This window comes from Neophocaena asiaeorientalis, unplaced genomic scaffold, assembly GCF_003031525.2.
Source record: "Neophocaena asiaeorientalis asiaeorientalis breed wild unplaced genomic scaffold, Neophocaena_asiaeorientalis_V1.1 scaffold87, whole genome shotgun sequence".
Taxonomy (NCBI): domain Eukaryota; kingdom Metazoa; phylum Chordata; class Mammalia; order Artiodactyla; family Phocoenidae; genus Neophocaena; species Neophocaena asiaeorientalis.
In genome coordinates, this window is record NW_020175432.1 from 2,102,912 (window position 1) to 2,120,101 (window position 17,190).

Consider the following 17,190-nt stretch of genomic DNA (forward strand, 5'->3'; position numbering starts at 1 on the left):
TCTGTAAGATAACCTGCCCTGAAAAACTGCATTCCGGCTTAGTAGCTTACAGAGGAATATGGGGGAAAGGTGAAATAAACTAGGGGAAAGGTGACATTATACTGAAACCTGAGATAAATTAGCATATTTTAGTATATGTTATCACCTTTTTACTAATAGATTGGATTGGCCAAAAAGTTCGTTCTGGGTTTTTCTGTAAGAGGCTATGGAAAGACCCGAGCCAAATTTTTGGCCAACCCAATACATATGATTTAAGTAGCGCTATGACAGTCCCAATTAGACTATACAAGCTTAAAGGAGGAGCTAATGAGGTAAGCCTTGACATCTACCCAAGAATGAGGAAGAAGGGGGTCTTCTTCCCTACCTACTTTTTCTTTGATTATGAAAATGTAGCCACCTTTGTTCTCAGGACAGCAGAGCTCCCTTGCCTGCCGGCTTGTATCCTTCACAACAGTCCTATAGTATTAAATCCACTTCTTGGCACTTCCCTGGTGGTGCGGAGTGGGTAAGACTCTGCATTCCCAATGCAGGGGGCCTGGGTTCGATCCCTGGTCGGGGAACTAGATCCCACATGGATGCCGCAACTAAGAAGTCCGCGTTCTCATGCCACAGCTAAGACTGGCGCAGCCAAAAAAAAACCCATCCCACTTCTTACCTATCACTTTGCCTCTCGTTGAATTCTCTCTGCACCAAGACACAAGAATTGGAACTTCAGACCAGGCGTGAAGTTTCAGCTGGGAGATTGCGGGTTCAAGTCCCATCTGCCAGAGATTGTGGGTTGGAGTCCCATCTGAGGTGTGCTGTTTCAATTCCCTTTAAAATTTCCTGGTTAGATTTTCCTCTCTCTGCCAGAACCATGGGAAGTCCCAGCTTGTTGTGAATTCAAGAGATTACTGAGAGCAAAATTATCTCAGCAATGGAGAACTCTTCTAAGATGTTTACAAGGTATGAAATAAAGGGAAACCTCACAAAAATGGAGTTGGGAGGCCAGAGGGGGAGCTCTCAAGCAGTATTACTCAAGGTCAATTACAGGAAGAACTGTCAATTACAGGCCCCAACAGAAGAATCATCAATAGGAAGGAATCACCAATTACAGGCACCAAAAGAAAGGATGTACATTGAATCTCCTACAAGAAATCAACTACCCCAGGAACTCAGCCAATGAGAAACTCTCATCACCCTGAACACTCACTTTTCTCCAGTGGATTTTCCTTCCAAACAGTGCCTCTCAACTTCCTCCTTTTTCTTTTTAAGTAAATTTTTTTTATTTTAATTTTTATTTATTTTTGGCTGCGTCGGGTCTTCGTTGCTGTGTGCGGGCTTTCTCTAGTTGCGGCGAGTGGGGGCTACTCTTCGTTGCGTTGGGTGGGCTTCTTTTGTTGTGGAGCACAGGCTCTAGGCACACGGGCCCAGTAGTTGTGGCTCGTGGGCTCTAGATTGCAGGCTCAGTAGTTGTGGCACACGGGCTTCGTTGCTCTGTGGCATGTGGGATATTCCCGGACCAGGGCTCGAACCCATGTCCCCTGCATTGGCAGGTGGATTCTTAACCACTGCGCCACCAGGGAAGCAGCCCCTCCTTTTTCTTTATAAAATAATGTTCCTCTCCTTTTTGTTGTCGTTGTTGTTGTTGGACTTGTCTATGGTTTTCGCTGTAGGTTGCTTGTCCTGAATTGTAATTCCATGCTATTTCCCCATAAACCCATCTTTGCTGGTAAAATAACTTTTATTTTTCAGGTCAACATAGGTGCCAGCCTTGTGTGCTCAGAACAGCCCTACAAGACGTATATGGTTTTACTCCCTTTTGCAGGTGAAGCACAGAGCCTGGGAGAAGTCACCCAGCAAATGATGCCTGTCAGGCTGCAGAGTCCATTCCAACTTAACTGGGCCTTTCAACTATCCCAGAATTTCCAAACTGTAGCCCCCATGCAGTTGGGGCCAGGTCATTCTCTGTGGTGTGGGGCTGTCCTGAACATTGTAGGACATTTAGCAGCATCCCTAGCCTCTACTCACTAGATGCCATAACACCCCTATCCCCACCACACCCGGTCCCACGATGTAACAATTAAAAATGTCTCGGGCTTCCCTGGTGGCGCGGTGGTTGAGAGTCCGCCTGCCGATGCAGGGGACGCAGGTTCGTGCCCCGGTCCAGGAAGATCCCACATGCCGCGGAGCGGCTGGGCCCGTGAGCCATGGCCGCTGAGCCTGCGCGTCCGGAGCCTGTGCTCCGCAACGGGAGAGGCCACAACAGTGAGAGGCCCTCATACCGCAAAAAAAAAAAAAAAAAAAGTCTCCAGGTGTCACCAAGTGTCCAAAGGAGCAGGATTGCCCCCTAGTTGAGAATCACCGCTCTAACTGGTCACCCTGCTTATATTGGGTTGACTGGTGTCCCTTAAAGAGATATATCCAAGCCCTAACCCCCAGAACCTGTGAGTGTGACCTTATCTGGAAAAGAGTCTTTGCAGATGTAATTAAATTAAGGATCTCAAGATGAGATGATCCTGGATTATCTAGGTAGGTCCTAAATCCAATGACAAGTGTTCTTATAAGAGGCAGAAGAGGAGAAGACACAGACACACAGGGAGAAGGCCATGTGAAGATAGAGGCAGAGATAGGAGTGATATGGCCAGAAGTCAAGGAACGCCTGGAGCCACCGGAAGTTGGAAGAGGCAGGGAAGGGTCCCTGGAACTTTCAGAGGGTATGAGCCTGTTGACACTTTGATTTCTGACTCCTGGCTTCAGGAAGAACTGAGAGACAATACATTTCTGTTATTTTAAGCTACTCAGTTTGTGGTACTTTGTTATGGCAGCCCCAATAAACTAATACCCCTACTGTAGTGGGCACTTGAATTTGGCGCAGAGAAATGGCTCCCTCCCGCATGGCGCTCATGTTCTTCTGATAGTCCGATTCCCATGCTTTGATCTTCCAGTTATTTTATTTCAACGTGTGCTTCATCCCTCTTGTTCTTCCAGAAAGTTCCAAGAACTCCCTTTGCTGTGGCCTGCAGACCCATGTGGTCAGCCGGGGAAGGGAGATACCCATCATTCTGTGCCCCCCACCTACTGTGTGCCTGCTTACTCTCCAGACCAGAAGCCCCTTGTGAGCCTTTCTGCACAGTGCGCGCGGGAGGTGGGCGTTACCACCCAGAGGGCGACCAGTGTGCTGAGGGGAGAGGTGACCTGCCCAAGGCCACCCAACTGGAGAGGCTCAGAGCCTGCTTTGGCCCTGAAAGCTGAGTTCTGTCCCTCTGTCCAGGCCTCAGTTTCCCCTCCTGTGAAACAGGGATAGGATCGTTCCTTAACCAGTCACCTGGAATCCCTGGGGAGAGTTACGCTTTTGGAATTGGGAATTTTTCAGATCTTAGGAAGGTAACAGGGCGAAAGCTGCCATGTGTTGTGTGATGTCCCTGGGGGGTATGGGGAAGCCCCTATGTAAAGGGATAAATAAAGGATAAACAGGGGTAAAAAGGGATCATTGATCACTGAAAATAGCCAGGGTCAGTGCCGCGGAAGTGGTCCCTCTGCCGGAGTACTGGCACTACCTTCAGAAAAAGTTGGGTTTGCAGAGACTTTTTGGGGATTTGGGGATTGCTGACTGAGGAGAAGAGTATCTCCGTGCACAGCATTTGGGATCTTAGTTCCCCGACCAGGGATGGAACTTGCGCCCCCTACAGTGGAAGCACAGAGTCTTAACCACTGGACCACCAGGGAAGTCCCACGTGTACGATTTTTTTTTTTTTTACCCGTTACGCGGGCCTCTCACTGCTGTGGCCTCTCCCGTTGTGGAGGCCTCTCCCGTTGCGGAGCACAGGCTCCGGATGCGCAGGCCCGGCGGCCGTGGCTCACTGACCCAGCCACTCTGCGGCATGTGGGATCTTCCCGGACCGGGGCACGAACCCGCGTCCCCTGCATCGGCAGGCGGACTCTCAACCACTGCGCCACCAGGGAAGGGAAGCCCCCACGTGTACTATTTAGTCGGGGCTCAGTAAACTTGGTAAGATGGAGGGAGGAAGAGAGAGAAGAAAGGGGGAAGGGGAGGAAGGGAGGGGAAGAAGAAAGAGGAAGAAGGGAGGAGGAGGGAAGGCAGGAGGATGGGGGAAGAAGGGGAAGAGGAGTAGTGGGGAGGAGGAAGTGGGGAAGGGGAAGGAGGAGTGGGTGGAGGAGGGGGAGAAGGTGAGCAAAGGGGAAGTGGAAGAAGGCTGGGGGGGGGCCTTGAAGAGGGGAAGGAGAAGGGGGAGGGGGAGAGAGGGAGGAAGGGGGGAAGTAGGGGGAATCAGGGCAAGATGGAGAAGAGGGAGGAGAAGTTTAAGGAAGAGTGAAAGGGGAGGAGGAGGGTGAGGAAGGGGAGCAAGCTGTCTGCCCACATTTGTGAATGAATGAATCTCAACTCCAGCTAGTGTGACAGTTCCAGTCCTCAGTTTCTTTACCTGTAAAGTGGGGTGATCACAATAGTGCTACCTGGCAGGATAAGAGTGCTGCTGTAGTTACTGGGCATTGCTGACTCCACTGACCCCCCGTTTAAGAAAGTAGGGGATCAGTGACTGGCTCTGGGCGTGTCCTTCGGATCTGCCTCCTCGTCCCCATTTTACCCACCCTAGGTGGCCGGCAGGGACCAATGGCAGCATGGGTGCGCTAGCGCACACGCGCGCGCACCTGTGTGTGTGTATGTGTGTGTGTGTGTGTGTGTGTGTGTGTAGGGGAGCGCCTGACCGGTCCTGTCCTCTAAATGGTGCTGGAAGCAGGCCCTGGCCACCTCCCAAGGAGAGTGCTGAGAAGGTCGGCCAAGCTGCGCAGAAAACAAGCAGGGTGGGGTGCGCAGAGGGGCAGAGGAAAGGGGAGTTTGGAGAGAAGGAGCCAAAGCAGAAGCCCACCTGGGCACAATGCAGTCCGAGCAGGTCCCAGGAGTCTGCAGAAGCAGAAGCCCCGGAGGGGAGTCCTCTGTCTTGTACTCACTGTCGCTGCCTGAGCTCTGGTAACCCTCGACAGAGCAGCCAAAGCCTGAGGGTCTGTGAGCGGCTCCAGGTCAGCCAGGGAACAGGGTGGTGGGCAGCGAGGCCAGCACTGGCCCGCACCTGATCAGCGGGAGGGCTTTAGGGTCTCTAGGTTAGAATTTAGGACCTTGGGATGCAAATAAGGGACTCTGGGGTTCCTGTGGAAGGGTGGGGAACTGGTGTGTGGATTTTGCCCTCCCTGGGCTGCTGCGGTGAGACTTAACTGACAAGATTTCGGGATATGGATTTGGGATTAGTTGGGTCCTTGGAATATATCTTTTTTTTTAAAAATTACTTTATTTATATTTTTTATTGTTGGCTGCGTTCGGTCTCTGTTGCTAAGCGCGGGCTTCCCCTAGTTACTGGGAGCTGGGGGCCACTCCTTGCTGTGGTGCGTGGGCTTCCCCTTGCGGTGGCTTCTCTGGCTGAGGAGCACGGGCTCTAGGCGCACAGGCCTCAATAGTTGTGTCACGTGGGCTCAGCAGCCGTGGCTCACGGGCTCCAGAGCGCAGGCTCAGTAGTTGTGGTGCAGGAGCTCAGCAGCTCCGTGGCATGTGGGATCTTCCCGGACCAGGGCTCGAACCCGTGTCGACTGAACTGGCAGGCAGATACTTAACCACTGTGCCACCAGGGAAGTCCATTGGAATATATCTTTAAGACTGAGGTAGGGGTTGGATATTTTGGGGCCCCTAGGCTATGAGTTTAGTACTCCCCAGGTCTCTGGAGTCCGAAGAGGCTTTGGGGATTGGATTTAGAATAAACTGGGGCAAGAACCCAGTACACGTAGGCCCTGAATGTGAACTGAGAGTTGCTAGTCCCCCGGGTAGGAATTCTGGTTCCCAACTACGGCTTGGGCCGGGAGCGCCCGGGAGCCAAACCTCTCTTGGCTGAGGGACGCACGTGTTTCCTAATCGCCGGCAGGGATAGGACGGGGGAGCTGGGAGGCCGGCGAAGTTTGGTTGTCATGGAGACAGCCGCCTTCCTCGCCAGGCGTTCTAGCCCCTGGGTCTCGCTGGCCGTCGTCACTCTGGCCAGGGTGGCCTCTCTATGGTCGTGGCCTCCGGAAGGGGGCGGGCGTCGGCTCTGCGGCTGTGCGGCAGAGCGGTTCTAAGCCAGACAGGTCGGAAGAGAGCCGGCCTGGGAGGGCAGGTGGGGCGGGGCCTAGGGTGCTAGGAGTGAGGCGGAGGGTGGTGACTGGGCAAAGCCTGAGGGCGGGGCCGGTGACCGGGGTGGAACTTGGGCAGGGGAATACGGGCTAGGCCCAGGACTGGGGGCGGGGCTTGAGCTACTGCAGCCCAGAGTGGGTGCGGCGTGTGCTTGTGGACGGGGCCGTAGGCCTAACCTAGGGGCAGAACCTGGTCCAGGGCGGGCGGGGCTCCGGAATGGGGCCTGTGCTTACGGGCGGGGCCGGAGACCTAACCTGGGGGCGGGGTCAAGCCAGTGGAGGTGGGGCGGATAGAGGTGGGACCTGGAGAAAAGCCCAGGACCTGGGTCTGTGGTGGGGCCAAGGTGGACTCTAGGCTTGGGGGCCAAGTCGTTAGGATAGAGCTTGGGTCCAGCGTACAGCTGCTAAGTCGAGGCATGGGATGGGGCTTGCCACTATGGGGCGGGGCTCGGGCGGGCCGTGGCCTCACAGCTCTCCGCCTCCCCAGGATGCGGGCTCCAGGTGCGGGTTCGGCCTCCGTGGCCTCACTGGTGCTGCTGTGGTTGCTCGGACTGCCGTGGACCTGGAGCACAGCTGTGGCGCTCGGCGTGTACGTAGGCGGCGGCGGATGGCGTTTCCTGCGCATCGTCTGCAAAACCGCGAGGCGGGACCTCTTGTGAGTGCAAACCGGGCCTGATACAAGGGCTGGGGTCGGGGGCGGGCTGAGCGCCCAGGGGGGCGAACAGAGAGGGCTGAAAGGGCAGCGTGGGGGACCTTGAGGGCTTAGAGGGGGGAGGTTTTGGAGACTGGGGGCGGGGTTTGGGTGAGGGCGGGGCTAGGGGCGGGGCTTGGACCTGAAAAGAGTGGGTTGGGGGACTCTGAGGACACCAGCAGGGGACATCTTGAGGGATTCCCTGGAGGGAGATGAGTAGATTTCAATGTCCTTGAGCCTGCGTGGGTGACCTCAGGGCTATGGACGGCAACTTGGGGGTACTAGGGCAGCGAGTAGGACTTCCAGAGAGCTGAGGCTGATTGGGAGGCCGTGCGTGTTTGGGGGGGTCTCTATGGGGCTTTGGTGACTGTGGGAGGGATCTGGGGCGTCTTCAGGGACTCCGGTAGGTCCCTAGGAGTTCTCAGGGGGACTTTCTCAAGGAGAATGAAAGGGCTTCCTGGGGCATGTGTAAAGGGCTTTTAGAGCCTTTGAAGGGTGTTTGTCTCCTCAGGGCCATTTACAGGTCTCTCTGTGGTCGGGGTGCTCTTTGAGAGTTTGAGGTCTGTGCGTGACTTTGGGGGTTCAGAATCTGTGGAGAGGTTGCTGTGTATTCCAAGATTTGCTCTCTGGTGACTGAGAATCTCTGGGGAGGGGATTCTGGTGGTGTTTGCAGGCATCCTTGGAAGGTCACTGGGGTATCTCTAGCGGCTTCCTCAGAGAAGCTGTTGGGAGTCCTCCTGGGGTGAAATAAGTGCTTCTGGGCATTACCACCGGAGCAAATCTCAGGAACAGCCTCCATGTGGAAGTCCCTGAGCACTTGCTATGGGTCTGCCAGTCTTGGTGCCCATGGGGAGGTGGGAGGACTAACCCATTGTAAGGGTGAAGAAACTGAGGCTCTGTGAGCAGCAGGGATGGTGTGCAGCTGGAAAAACCTCCACTGCAAATTGACTGGTTCTGAACCTTCTAGAACCTGACCTTTCTTTTCCACGCCCTGGTCCCGGCCCCTGCCCCTGCCCTTGGTTTTCTGACATGCAGATTGGACTGTGCTCTCTGTTCAGACACCCTCCACAACCCCCATCCTCTGCAGTAGAAAAGACTCAGCCTCCAGCTGGGTACTTGAGGTCCTGACAATCTATTCCCTGCCCACTTGCCACTCCCCACCTCTCCATAGGTTCATCTGGCCCCCAGATCAACTTGCCTTGTCAGGCTCAGGCTGCTTTCCTCTCTCTGGAATACACTGGCCCTCCTTTTGCCTGGCAACACCTTATGATGTTGCCTCCCTCAGGGGACCCTTTGCTGAATTTTCCTGCTCAGCACCCTCCCATGGCTCCTTGTTGCTCTTAGAATCTAGACCACATGAGGTTTCTGACCATGTTCCCAACCTCCTGTCCTTTCCTTTGTCACTCTTCCAGCTACACTGGCCTCCTTGCTGTTCCTAAACACACTCGTATTTATTCCAGCCCCAGGGCCTTTGCATTTGCTATACCCTCTGCCCAGATCACTCTTCCCCTGCTCTTCATTTTCATCATGCCATGGCTTAAATGTCAGCTTGTCAGACAGCTCTCCCCTGACCCTATGTCTCTGTAGACCCTCCCACCTTGTTGCTCTGTGGCAGAATGGCCAAGATTTACACAGGGCTTCCTCTGTGTGAGGCACTCTGCTAAGCATGGCTTCTTCAAGTCCTCCCAACCACCCTGAGAGGTGGGTACTCTCTTGTCCCATCTTACAGATGAGCAAACTGAGGCACAGCATAGTTTTGTCACTTGCCCAAAGTCACACAGCTGGCCAGTAGTGGGGGCAGGATTTGAACCCAGGCAGTGTGGCTCCAGAGCTTGACTTGTAACCACTAGTGGCATCAGTCACTTGTAATTATCATATGTGTCTGCTTTCTTGCTTTTTAATTTTGGGGTCTCTTTCCCCCCACTAAACTGTGGGCCCTGTTGGGGGGCCAGCACAGATGGAGACCGTGTTGGACTTTGTGCTCCTGTGGCCCTGGTCTTCCGTCAGGGCGGCACACAACAGGAGCGCAGGGTATATTTTTTGGATGGCAGGTCTTCACTCCTTCCTCTTTTGGATGGCAGGTCTTCACTCCTTCATGCCCAAGGAAGGGGATATCTGTGACCAGCTCTGTCTCCCCTGGGACAGGACAGAAGCTGGGTCCACTCCGAGTCCCCAACACAGAGCTTGACACACTTTCTGTAGGAGGCAGCCTGGAAGATGGCCCCACCTCCCAGTCTTCCCACCTTTGTATGATCCCTTCCCTTTGAGTGTGGGCTGGACCTAGTGACTCACTTCTAATGAACAGAATACAGCAAAAGCAATGGGATATTACTTCTGAGATTAGGTAATGAAAAAGACTGTGGCTTCCATCTTGGGTGCTCTCTCATGGGTCACTCCCTCTGGGGGAAGCTAGCTGTCATGTAAGGCAGCTCTGTGGAGAGTCTCACATGAGTGAACTTGGAAATGGAGTCTCTCCCAGTGAAACCTTGAGATGATCACAGCCCCTGCTGACACCTTGATTACAGCCTCACAAGACACCCTGAGCCAGAACCACCCAGCTAAGCTGCTTCTGGATTTGTGACCCACAGAAGCTGTGAGATAATCAGTGTTTGCTCTTTTCAGCTAGTAATTTTGGCTACAATTTGTTACACAGCAATAGCTAACTAATGCAGCTTATGTAACACCCACCCACCTCTGTACCAGGTTTTGTTCTAGTGTTCTCACAGTCCTGTAAGGAAGGAATGCTTACTAATCCCATTTTGTGGTTGGTGAACCACAGCACCGAGAGGGGAGGTCATTTGCCCAAGAACACAGAGCTGTGGAGCGGCAGGACTCCAGAGTATGTGTTCTTAGCTACTGTGTTGTGCTGGGGTGGTGGTGCAGGCCGGCTGCATTTAGAACCTAGGTTCAGAAATATTTAAGCACCCAGCCTCAGTTCTTCTAACTCGTCTTCTATTTTCCTCATGAAATCTGATCACATTCATCTGTGTTTCTTTCTTCCTGCCCCGGTGTCCTAGAGCTCAGGGTGAAAGCAGGAAGGGGCAGAAGGAGCAGAGGGGCAAGAAGAGGCCTCAGGAAGGGCCCAAAGGTGGACAGTGGCCTCTTTGTCCCCTGGGTGGGGGTGGCTTGTGCTGCTGCCAGGGTGGGGGTGGCCCAGACATGTGGCCCAGACATGTGGCTGGAGCCCAGTGCTGAAGTCCACTGCCCGCCCGTGTGGGTGTGCTCCAGAGAGGCTGGGGGCGAGGGCGGGAGGGACAGGCCGTGAAGACTGGGCCCCATTGTGAATGCTTGAGTAACCTGAGCACGAACCACTGCAGCCTCAGTCGAGTTTCTCTGCTGTGCTGTCTGTGGACAGGGAGCACTCCTGCGGGAGCTGCTTCCTGTGCTTCCTACCCTTGCTGATGGCCCTCTCCCCATGGCTGTAACACTAGCACCCTTTCATGGGGTTCTTGGGGTGCTCTACTGAAGCTCTTAGAGGAGAGCTGGGCACATAGTAGGCACCCAGACTTGTTGGTGCTGATCGCCTTCACCCAGCAGTGGGTACCTCAGAGGTTAGGTGCTTGGTGGCTAGAGCCGGAGCGTCTAGCTGTGGCCCTCACTCTGCGCCTTGCTAGCCCATGAAACATCACCCTCTGAGTCTTAGTTCCTTCATCTCTAAGAGTACATCTTGTACATCCTCTCTTCTTTAAGAAAACATGAATTGAGCACCTGTTGTGTGCAGCACGGGCACTTGTTCGGTCACGTGGTACGTGGTGACTGTTTGGGAGCAGGCCCGAGGAGGAACCGAGGGACCCTGCCAGGGGGCCTGGTCTGTGTTGTTCTGTCCTCTACTTGCTGTGTGACCTTGGGTGTGTAATTCACCTCCCTGAGCTCCCAGCTCATCCACCATCTGACATGGGGATTTTAGAACCCTACTTTGGAGGGTGGCCGTAAGGTTAGCTCAGTAAATGCTGAGGCTGCTCACCGTAGCAACTCTATTTATTCGTTGAATGGTTGAGATATCAGGATCTGACCAGGGAGGTGGATGTATAAGCAGCTAACTTTTAATATTTTACATTTTCAGTTATTTTTTGGTAACAGTTAATACATAACACAGGTACAAAATTTACATGTTAGAGAGAGGTTTGCTGTGAATGCTGCCCTCTCTCCACTGCCCCCAGCCCTGCAGTTCCCCTCCTCAGAGGCATCTTGTGTCTCTTTCCCAAGAAATACATGTGGCCCTCTTCTTGTTCTTGTTGCTCACAAATGGCCACACATTCTCCATCATATTCTTCACCTCCAGCTTTCTTTCTTCTCTCCACTTTCACTTGAAATTTTTGCTTTTATTAAAGTCATGCAGGCTTCGAGATGAAAGACTCTAGCCTTCAAGTGGCAGCTGCCAGCCCCACCCTCTACCCACATTTTCCCTTCCCTTCCAGGAGTGATTCTTACCTCTCCTTTGAATCTTTTGGACTTCACCTGCACGTCTCTAAATGGCTTATGTGACAAATCTGCATTTTTTCACTTTGAGACTAGATCTGTCATCTCACACCATGGAAGATGAGGGTTTGGCATCCCTTTATCCCCCTGTCCTCACTCTCTTCCTGTCCCCGTGCATGGTGTATACATACCCACCCTCATACATACACAGACACACATGTTCTTCCATCCCTTCATTGTCCCAATATTATTACAGTTGATTCTCATTATTTGTGGTAGTTTTCTTCTTCTTCTTTTTTTTTTTTTGGAAATGCTGCAAGGCTTGCGGGATCTTAGTTCCCCCACCAGAGATTGAACCCGCACCCTCGGCAGTGAAAGCACGGAGTCCTAACCACTGGACCACCAGGGAATTCCCTGTGATAGTTTTGTTCTACAAAGTTGCTGCGAACATTGAATTAGCAAATACTGAACCATTGTTCCTAGGGAAAATACAGGGTTAGGTTCTTGCCAGCCTCTGATCACATTTTCATCAACCAGTCAATACATAATCTTGTTTCGTATGTATTCTGTTTAGAGACACATCATTTAATATATATTGTTGATTCATTACTGTTGAACTCACTGCCAGCAACATTATAACTCATGCCTGAACAAAACGTATCTAATATGTGTATCTTCTCCATAAGGCACATCACAGCCTTCTTGTACTTAGGAACACTAGACAGCATTTCAGCATTATGCCTGGGGCCCATTTTAAACAGCAAAATCAACAACAAAAAGCACAAAGACACCAAAAAATGTGGCATTAAATAGACTGCCAAAAGGATGCTTGTTTATAATGTGAATTAAACAACTTTATGTATTTTTGTCTGGAGTTATTGATTGCCTTCGTATTGGTTAGTTTTCTATGTATTTATCTCTACTTCAAAGCCAAACTCCACAACATTTGTCTCTCTCTCCTCTAATATTTATGGCATCAGATGGGCTTTCAGTTTCATCTTTTTGGAGAAGTCTCTCTTTTAGCCTCCGATCTGTCCAGGCTGGTCTAGTTGCTCTCTCTACTTGGTGGGCAGCCATCACACCAGGCTTGCTCCTACCCATCTTCCTGAGGATTAGCATCGCTTCTATCTTGGGTTGGATACCCTGTTTCCTGGGTCCCTGATAGTCCTCTTCCTTGGTTTACTCCTTTAATTAGTTGGAACATATCTTCATTAGCTTTGGGAGAAATCATGTATAGAAATTTAATTTTTTGAGACCCTCCATGTATGAAAATATCTTTATTTCCACACTCACACTTGACTGATGGTCTGGGTATAGACTTCTAGGTTGGATATTATTTTCCTTCAAAATTGAAGGCATTTCTTATTTTCTTCTCACATCATGGTTATTGTTGAGAAGACTAAAACTCTCTGATTCCTGATCCTTTGCAGTGACTTTTTTTTTTTTTCCTTCTGGAAGCTTGTGGGATCTTTTCAAGATGGTGGGTTATTTCCATCCATTGTATGATCTGTTGGTGGGTTTCAGGTCAAGGAAGTTTTCTTGATGTTATCATTGGTGATTTCCTCACCTTTATTTCCTTTGTTCTTCTTCGAACTCCTATTATTGAGTGCCTGGAACAATGTCTAGCTTGATAACATTTATTGAATGAATATGATGTTGGATCTTCTGGACTGGTTCTCTAATTTTCACATCTTTTTTCTTTCTTAACATCTTTATTGGAGTATAATTGCTTTACAATAATGTGTTAGTTTCTGCTTTATAACAAAGTGAGTCAGCTATCTTCTTATCTTTTTTATTTTCCATCTCTGTCGTTTTATCCTACCTTCTATGATATTCCTTCAAATATATCTTTCAGTCCTTCTATTAATGTTTAACTTATGCCCTCACATTTAAAATTTTTTATTATGATTATTCTTTGTTCAAATTAATAGACTATTTTAATTGATTTTTAATTATGTTTTTTCTTTTTTATATAGACTTTATTTTTTATTATCAGTTTTAGGTTTACAGAAATTAAGCAGAAAGTACAGAGAGTTCCCATACACCCCCTTACTCTCCCCTGCAGTTTCCCGTGTGTTTTTTTTTTTTTTTTTTCCGCGGTACGCGGGCCCTCTCACTGTTGTGGCCTCTCCCGTTGTGGAGCATAGGCTCCGGATGCGCAGGCTCAGCGGCCATGGCTCACGGGCCCAGCCGCTCCGCGGCATGTGGGATCTTCCCGGACCGGGGCACGAACCCGTGTCCCCTGCATCGGCAGGCGGACTCTCAACCGCTGCGCCACCAGGGAAGCCCTCCCCTGTTTTTAATATCTCTTATTAGTGTAGTACGCTTGTTACAATTGATGAGTCATTGTTGATACATGATTATTAACTAAGCCCCATATTTTTCATTAGGGTTCATGTGTATGTTGTACATTCTTTGTGCCCTCACATTAAAATTTTCCAGGATCTTTTATTTTATTCCCTGAAAGCTTTTATATAGCATCCTATTCTTCTTTCATGGATGCAGTATATCTTCGTACATTTTCAAGGATATTAATGACTTTATTAGTTTTTTTCTCTTTGCACAATCTCTTTTTCCTCAAAGATTTTCTTCTTTGTTTATTTTAGTCTCCATCATCGCTATTAGAGGAAATCCCCAGGAGTCTGGTAGTCCTTGGCTGTAAAGCCAATTAGAAGCTCTCAGCATGGATGTGTGTAGGGAGTGAGGGGGTCTTGTCAACTGAGCTTCATGATGGGGTCACCTGGCCAGGTGGTGCTTTGGGGAAAGTCCAGTGCACTGTCTTTGGGTCTTTCCTCCAGGCCTGGGCACAGGCCGCACCAGCAGCATCCTAGGAACACAGCGGGGAAGAGGGCTGGAGGCTTGGCATCTGGCAAGTAAACATTCACTTAACACCCATTTGCAGGGAGGTGCCCCACCCAGAAACCCTCCTGTGGAGGGACTTTCAATCTTCTCCTGGGTGGCCACTTTTTTTTTTTTCTTCAATTGAGATACTGACATATAACACTCTGTTAGTTTCAGGTGAGCAACATAATGATTTGCTATTTGCATAAAGGTTTCTCCTGCTACCTGCAAATAGAGCATTCCTCTGAAACCTTTCATAAACCTAAACGGTGTAAAGGGAGGAAGCAATTACCTTAGGATGCATCTTGCTAATGGGTGCACAGAATAAACTGAGATAAAGTTCAGATGCTCACAGACACAGTTCAAAGCTATGGCAGCTTGATGCTGGGATGCGGAGTGTAGTTCCCAGGGACGGAGCCTGGCAGTGCCTCTCTCACTGCTTTGGGTGCGCGCTGCCCCTATAACAGCTCCCTGCAGAACAAACACCGAACACTATTTTTACTTTTTGCCTTTCATTGTAAAAGCGAAAATCCTCTTTGGATTTCTTTCGGTTAGCAAAAACAGGTACTAATTTTTGTCTTTCACAAAAGAGAAGCGGCATTAAAGTGAAATTTTGAAAAGTAGGGGATGCTGGTATGTTGTGAAATGATCGCCACTGTAAGTCTAGCTCACCTCCGTCACCGTACATAGTTACGAACATTTTTTTCTTGTGAGGAGAACTTTTAAGATCTACTCTCTTAGCAACTTTCAAATGTGCCGTGAGGTATTATTGACTATAGTCACCATGTCGTACATTACATCCCCATGACATTTATTTCACAGAGGGGGCTTCTTAAACAGATTTCCATCAGTCCTCCACTGCAGCCCAGGACTCTGCTTTCCCCCCTCCTCCTGGGGCCTCCACCTCTCATGTGCTGCTGCCCAGCTTCCCAAAGTGGGGTGATTTGGTCTCCACTTCCATTTTCCCAGTCCTTGTGAGTTCACACTTAAGTCCTTTTACTGGCCGTTTTGGGAGGCACTGTCAACAGTCAGCGTCCGAGTGCTCAATCTGCCATCTTTGCCGCATGGTCAGCAGTAACTTTCCCCATTTACCTTTAGGGTCCTTCCTCATCCCTTGCATTGGGGGCGCCGTTCTTGTGCGCAGCCTTCTGTTGGAAGCTTCAGCTCGAGCCGTTGTTCGTCTAACCCCGCGCCTACTGCAGGATGTTTGGATTCTTTCCCATCTTCTGCTCACTGGAGGCTACAAATGAATAATGCGCCGTCATTTCCCCCGCGTGACTTTAACGTGTCAAAATCAGTATACCAGTTGGCGGAGCGATTCAGAGCCATGGAGAGACATTCCCGACCTTGGGCCGTCGCCTCCTACTCTCTGCTTCACTCACTCCTCTCCTCCCGCTGGCCTTTGCTCTCTTTTTTTTTTTTTTTTTTCTTTGCTCTCTTTTAAACCTGCCAATCTCCTTCCTGCCTCCAGGTCTTTGCACTCGTGGTGCCCTCCACCTGGAATACTTCCCCTCGAGCTTTTCCCGTGGCTGGCTCCTTCTCATCTTTCAAAGTTCAGTGCAAATGTCGCTTCCTCACACAAGGCTCCCCTGCCCCGTCGGTGAAGTCTGTCCTGGTCGTGCTTGATCACATCATCCTGTTGCTTTTTTCTTAGGAAACGTATACAACTGTCATTGTTTTTGTGTGCTTTCTCCTTGATTATTGACTGTAAACCCATAGCGGCAGGGATCACGCCTACCTTGGTCACCTGTGTGTCCCCATCCCTGTCATGATGTCCAGCATGTGGTGGTACTTTGTGGAGGTGTGCTGCACTTGTGGATCAGCTCCTCTGGGGAGGTGTTTCTCCACGAGGAGGCTTCAGCTGCAAGTAGTGGGAATCCCAACTAGAAGTGGCATCAACAGTAAAGCACATTTATAGCCATGTGCAATGGGGTATTGGGACATGAGGTGGCTTCTTCAGGCTGATCAATTTGTGTTCAGCATGTTATTATTGGCCCAAGTTCCTTCTGCCTTTCTGCTCTGGCATCCTTGCTTCAAAGGCTTGGCGTCTCCAGTTAGTTACCCTCATGGTCTCATATTGGCTGCTGTGGCTCCAGCCATCACATGCTGATAAAAGAAAGTGAACATGGGACTACCAGGCCCCATGTTGCAGGGGGTGTGAAAGGGGCTATTGTGATGGTGGGAGGTCTATGAGTTGGGCAGTGTTGGAGTTAGAGCCAGATTTCCAGAGCTTTGAACACTGAGCAGAAGACAGTCTTACGTTCCCAGGGAAGTGTTCTGAGCAGGGAAGCAGCACAGCTAGGCTGGGCTGCATGGAGGAAGAGGGTGGCTTGGTGAGGAGGGTTTGGGGCAGTCAGGCAGGAAATGCACTTGTTCCCATACAGTGGGAATGGCGACACACCCCCTCTGCTCCCTTGAATGGGGCACTGGGATGAGAGCGGTAAGGAAGATAGACAAAGGTTGGAGATGAAGCAGAGTGTGTTAGTTTCTTGTGGCTGTCATAACAATGTAGCACAAACTAGGGGACTTAAAACAACAGAAATTTATTCTGCCATAGTTGTAGAGGCCTGAAGTCTGAAATCAAGGTGTGGGCAGGGTTGGTTCCTTCTGGAGGCTCCGAGGGAGAATCTGTTCCATGCCTCTCTCCTAGCTTCTGGTGGCTTCCAGCAATCCTTGGCAGTTCCTTGGCTTGTGGTTGCATCACTCAGCCCAATCTCTGCCTCCGTCTTCGGATGGCCTTCTTCTCTATGTCTGTGTCTCCTCTTCTGTCTCTTAAAAGGACACTTGTCATTAGATTTAGGGCCCATCCTAAATCCAGGATGATCTCATCTGAAGATCCTCAACTTAATTACATCTGCAAAGACCCTTTTTCCACATAAGGGCTCATTCACAAGTTTGGAGGATCAGGACTTGGATGTATCTTTTTGGGGCCACCATTCACCCCACTACACAGAGAATGGGGCCTGGCCCAGGGTGGAGGCAGGAGACCAGGGGGAGGTGACTGCACCGTTTCAGGCTTGTGACGGTGGGGTCTTGGCCGTGCTTGTGAGATAACTGGATTCCAGCTAGTCTGCATTGGAGAAAGT

At 50.6% G+C, this 17,190-nt stretch overlaps 1 protein-coding gene across 7 annotated transcripts in view; it reads left to right on the forward strand.

Moving 5' to 3' along the window:
• Positions 1-4,751: 4,751 nt before the first annotated feature.
• The window catches only part of SLC27A1 (solute carrier family 27 member 1), a 29,698-nt gene continuing 17,259 nt past the window's right edge, over positions 4,752-17,190 (forward strand). For 2 of the 7 annotated variants that reach the window (XM_024767550.1, XM_024767549.1), the window contains exons 1-2: positions 4,752-4,773; positions 6,641-6,808. In XM_024767550.1, coding sequence (XP_024623318.1) covers positions 6,642-6,808 — 167 coding nt within the window. In that variant the 5' untranslated portion in view covers positions 4,752-4,773; position 6,641. Of the gene's footprint in view, positions 4,774-4,902; positions 5,020-6,055; positions 6,138-6,599; positions 6,809-17,190 lie in introns of those variants that run through there. The other 5 variants (XM_024767554.1, XM_024767551.1, XM_024767552.1 and 2 more) reach the window with 5 other exon arrangements.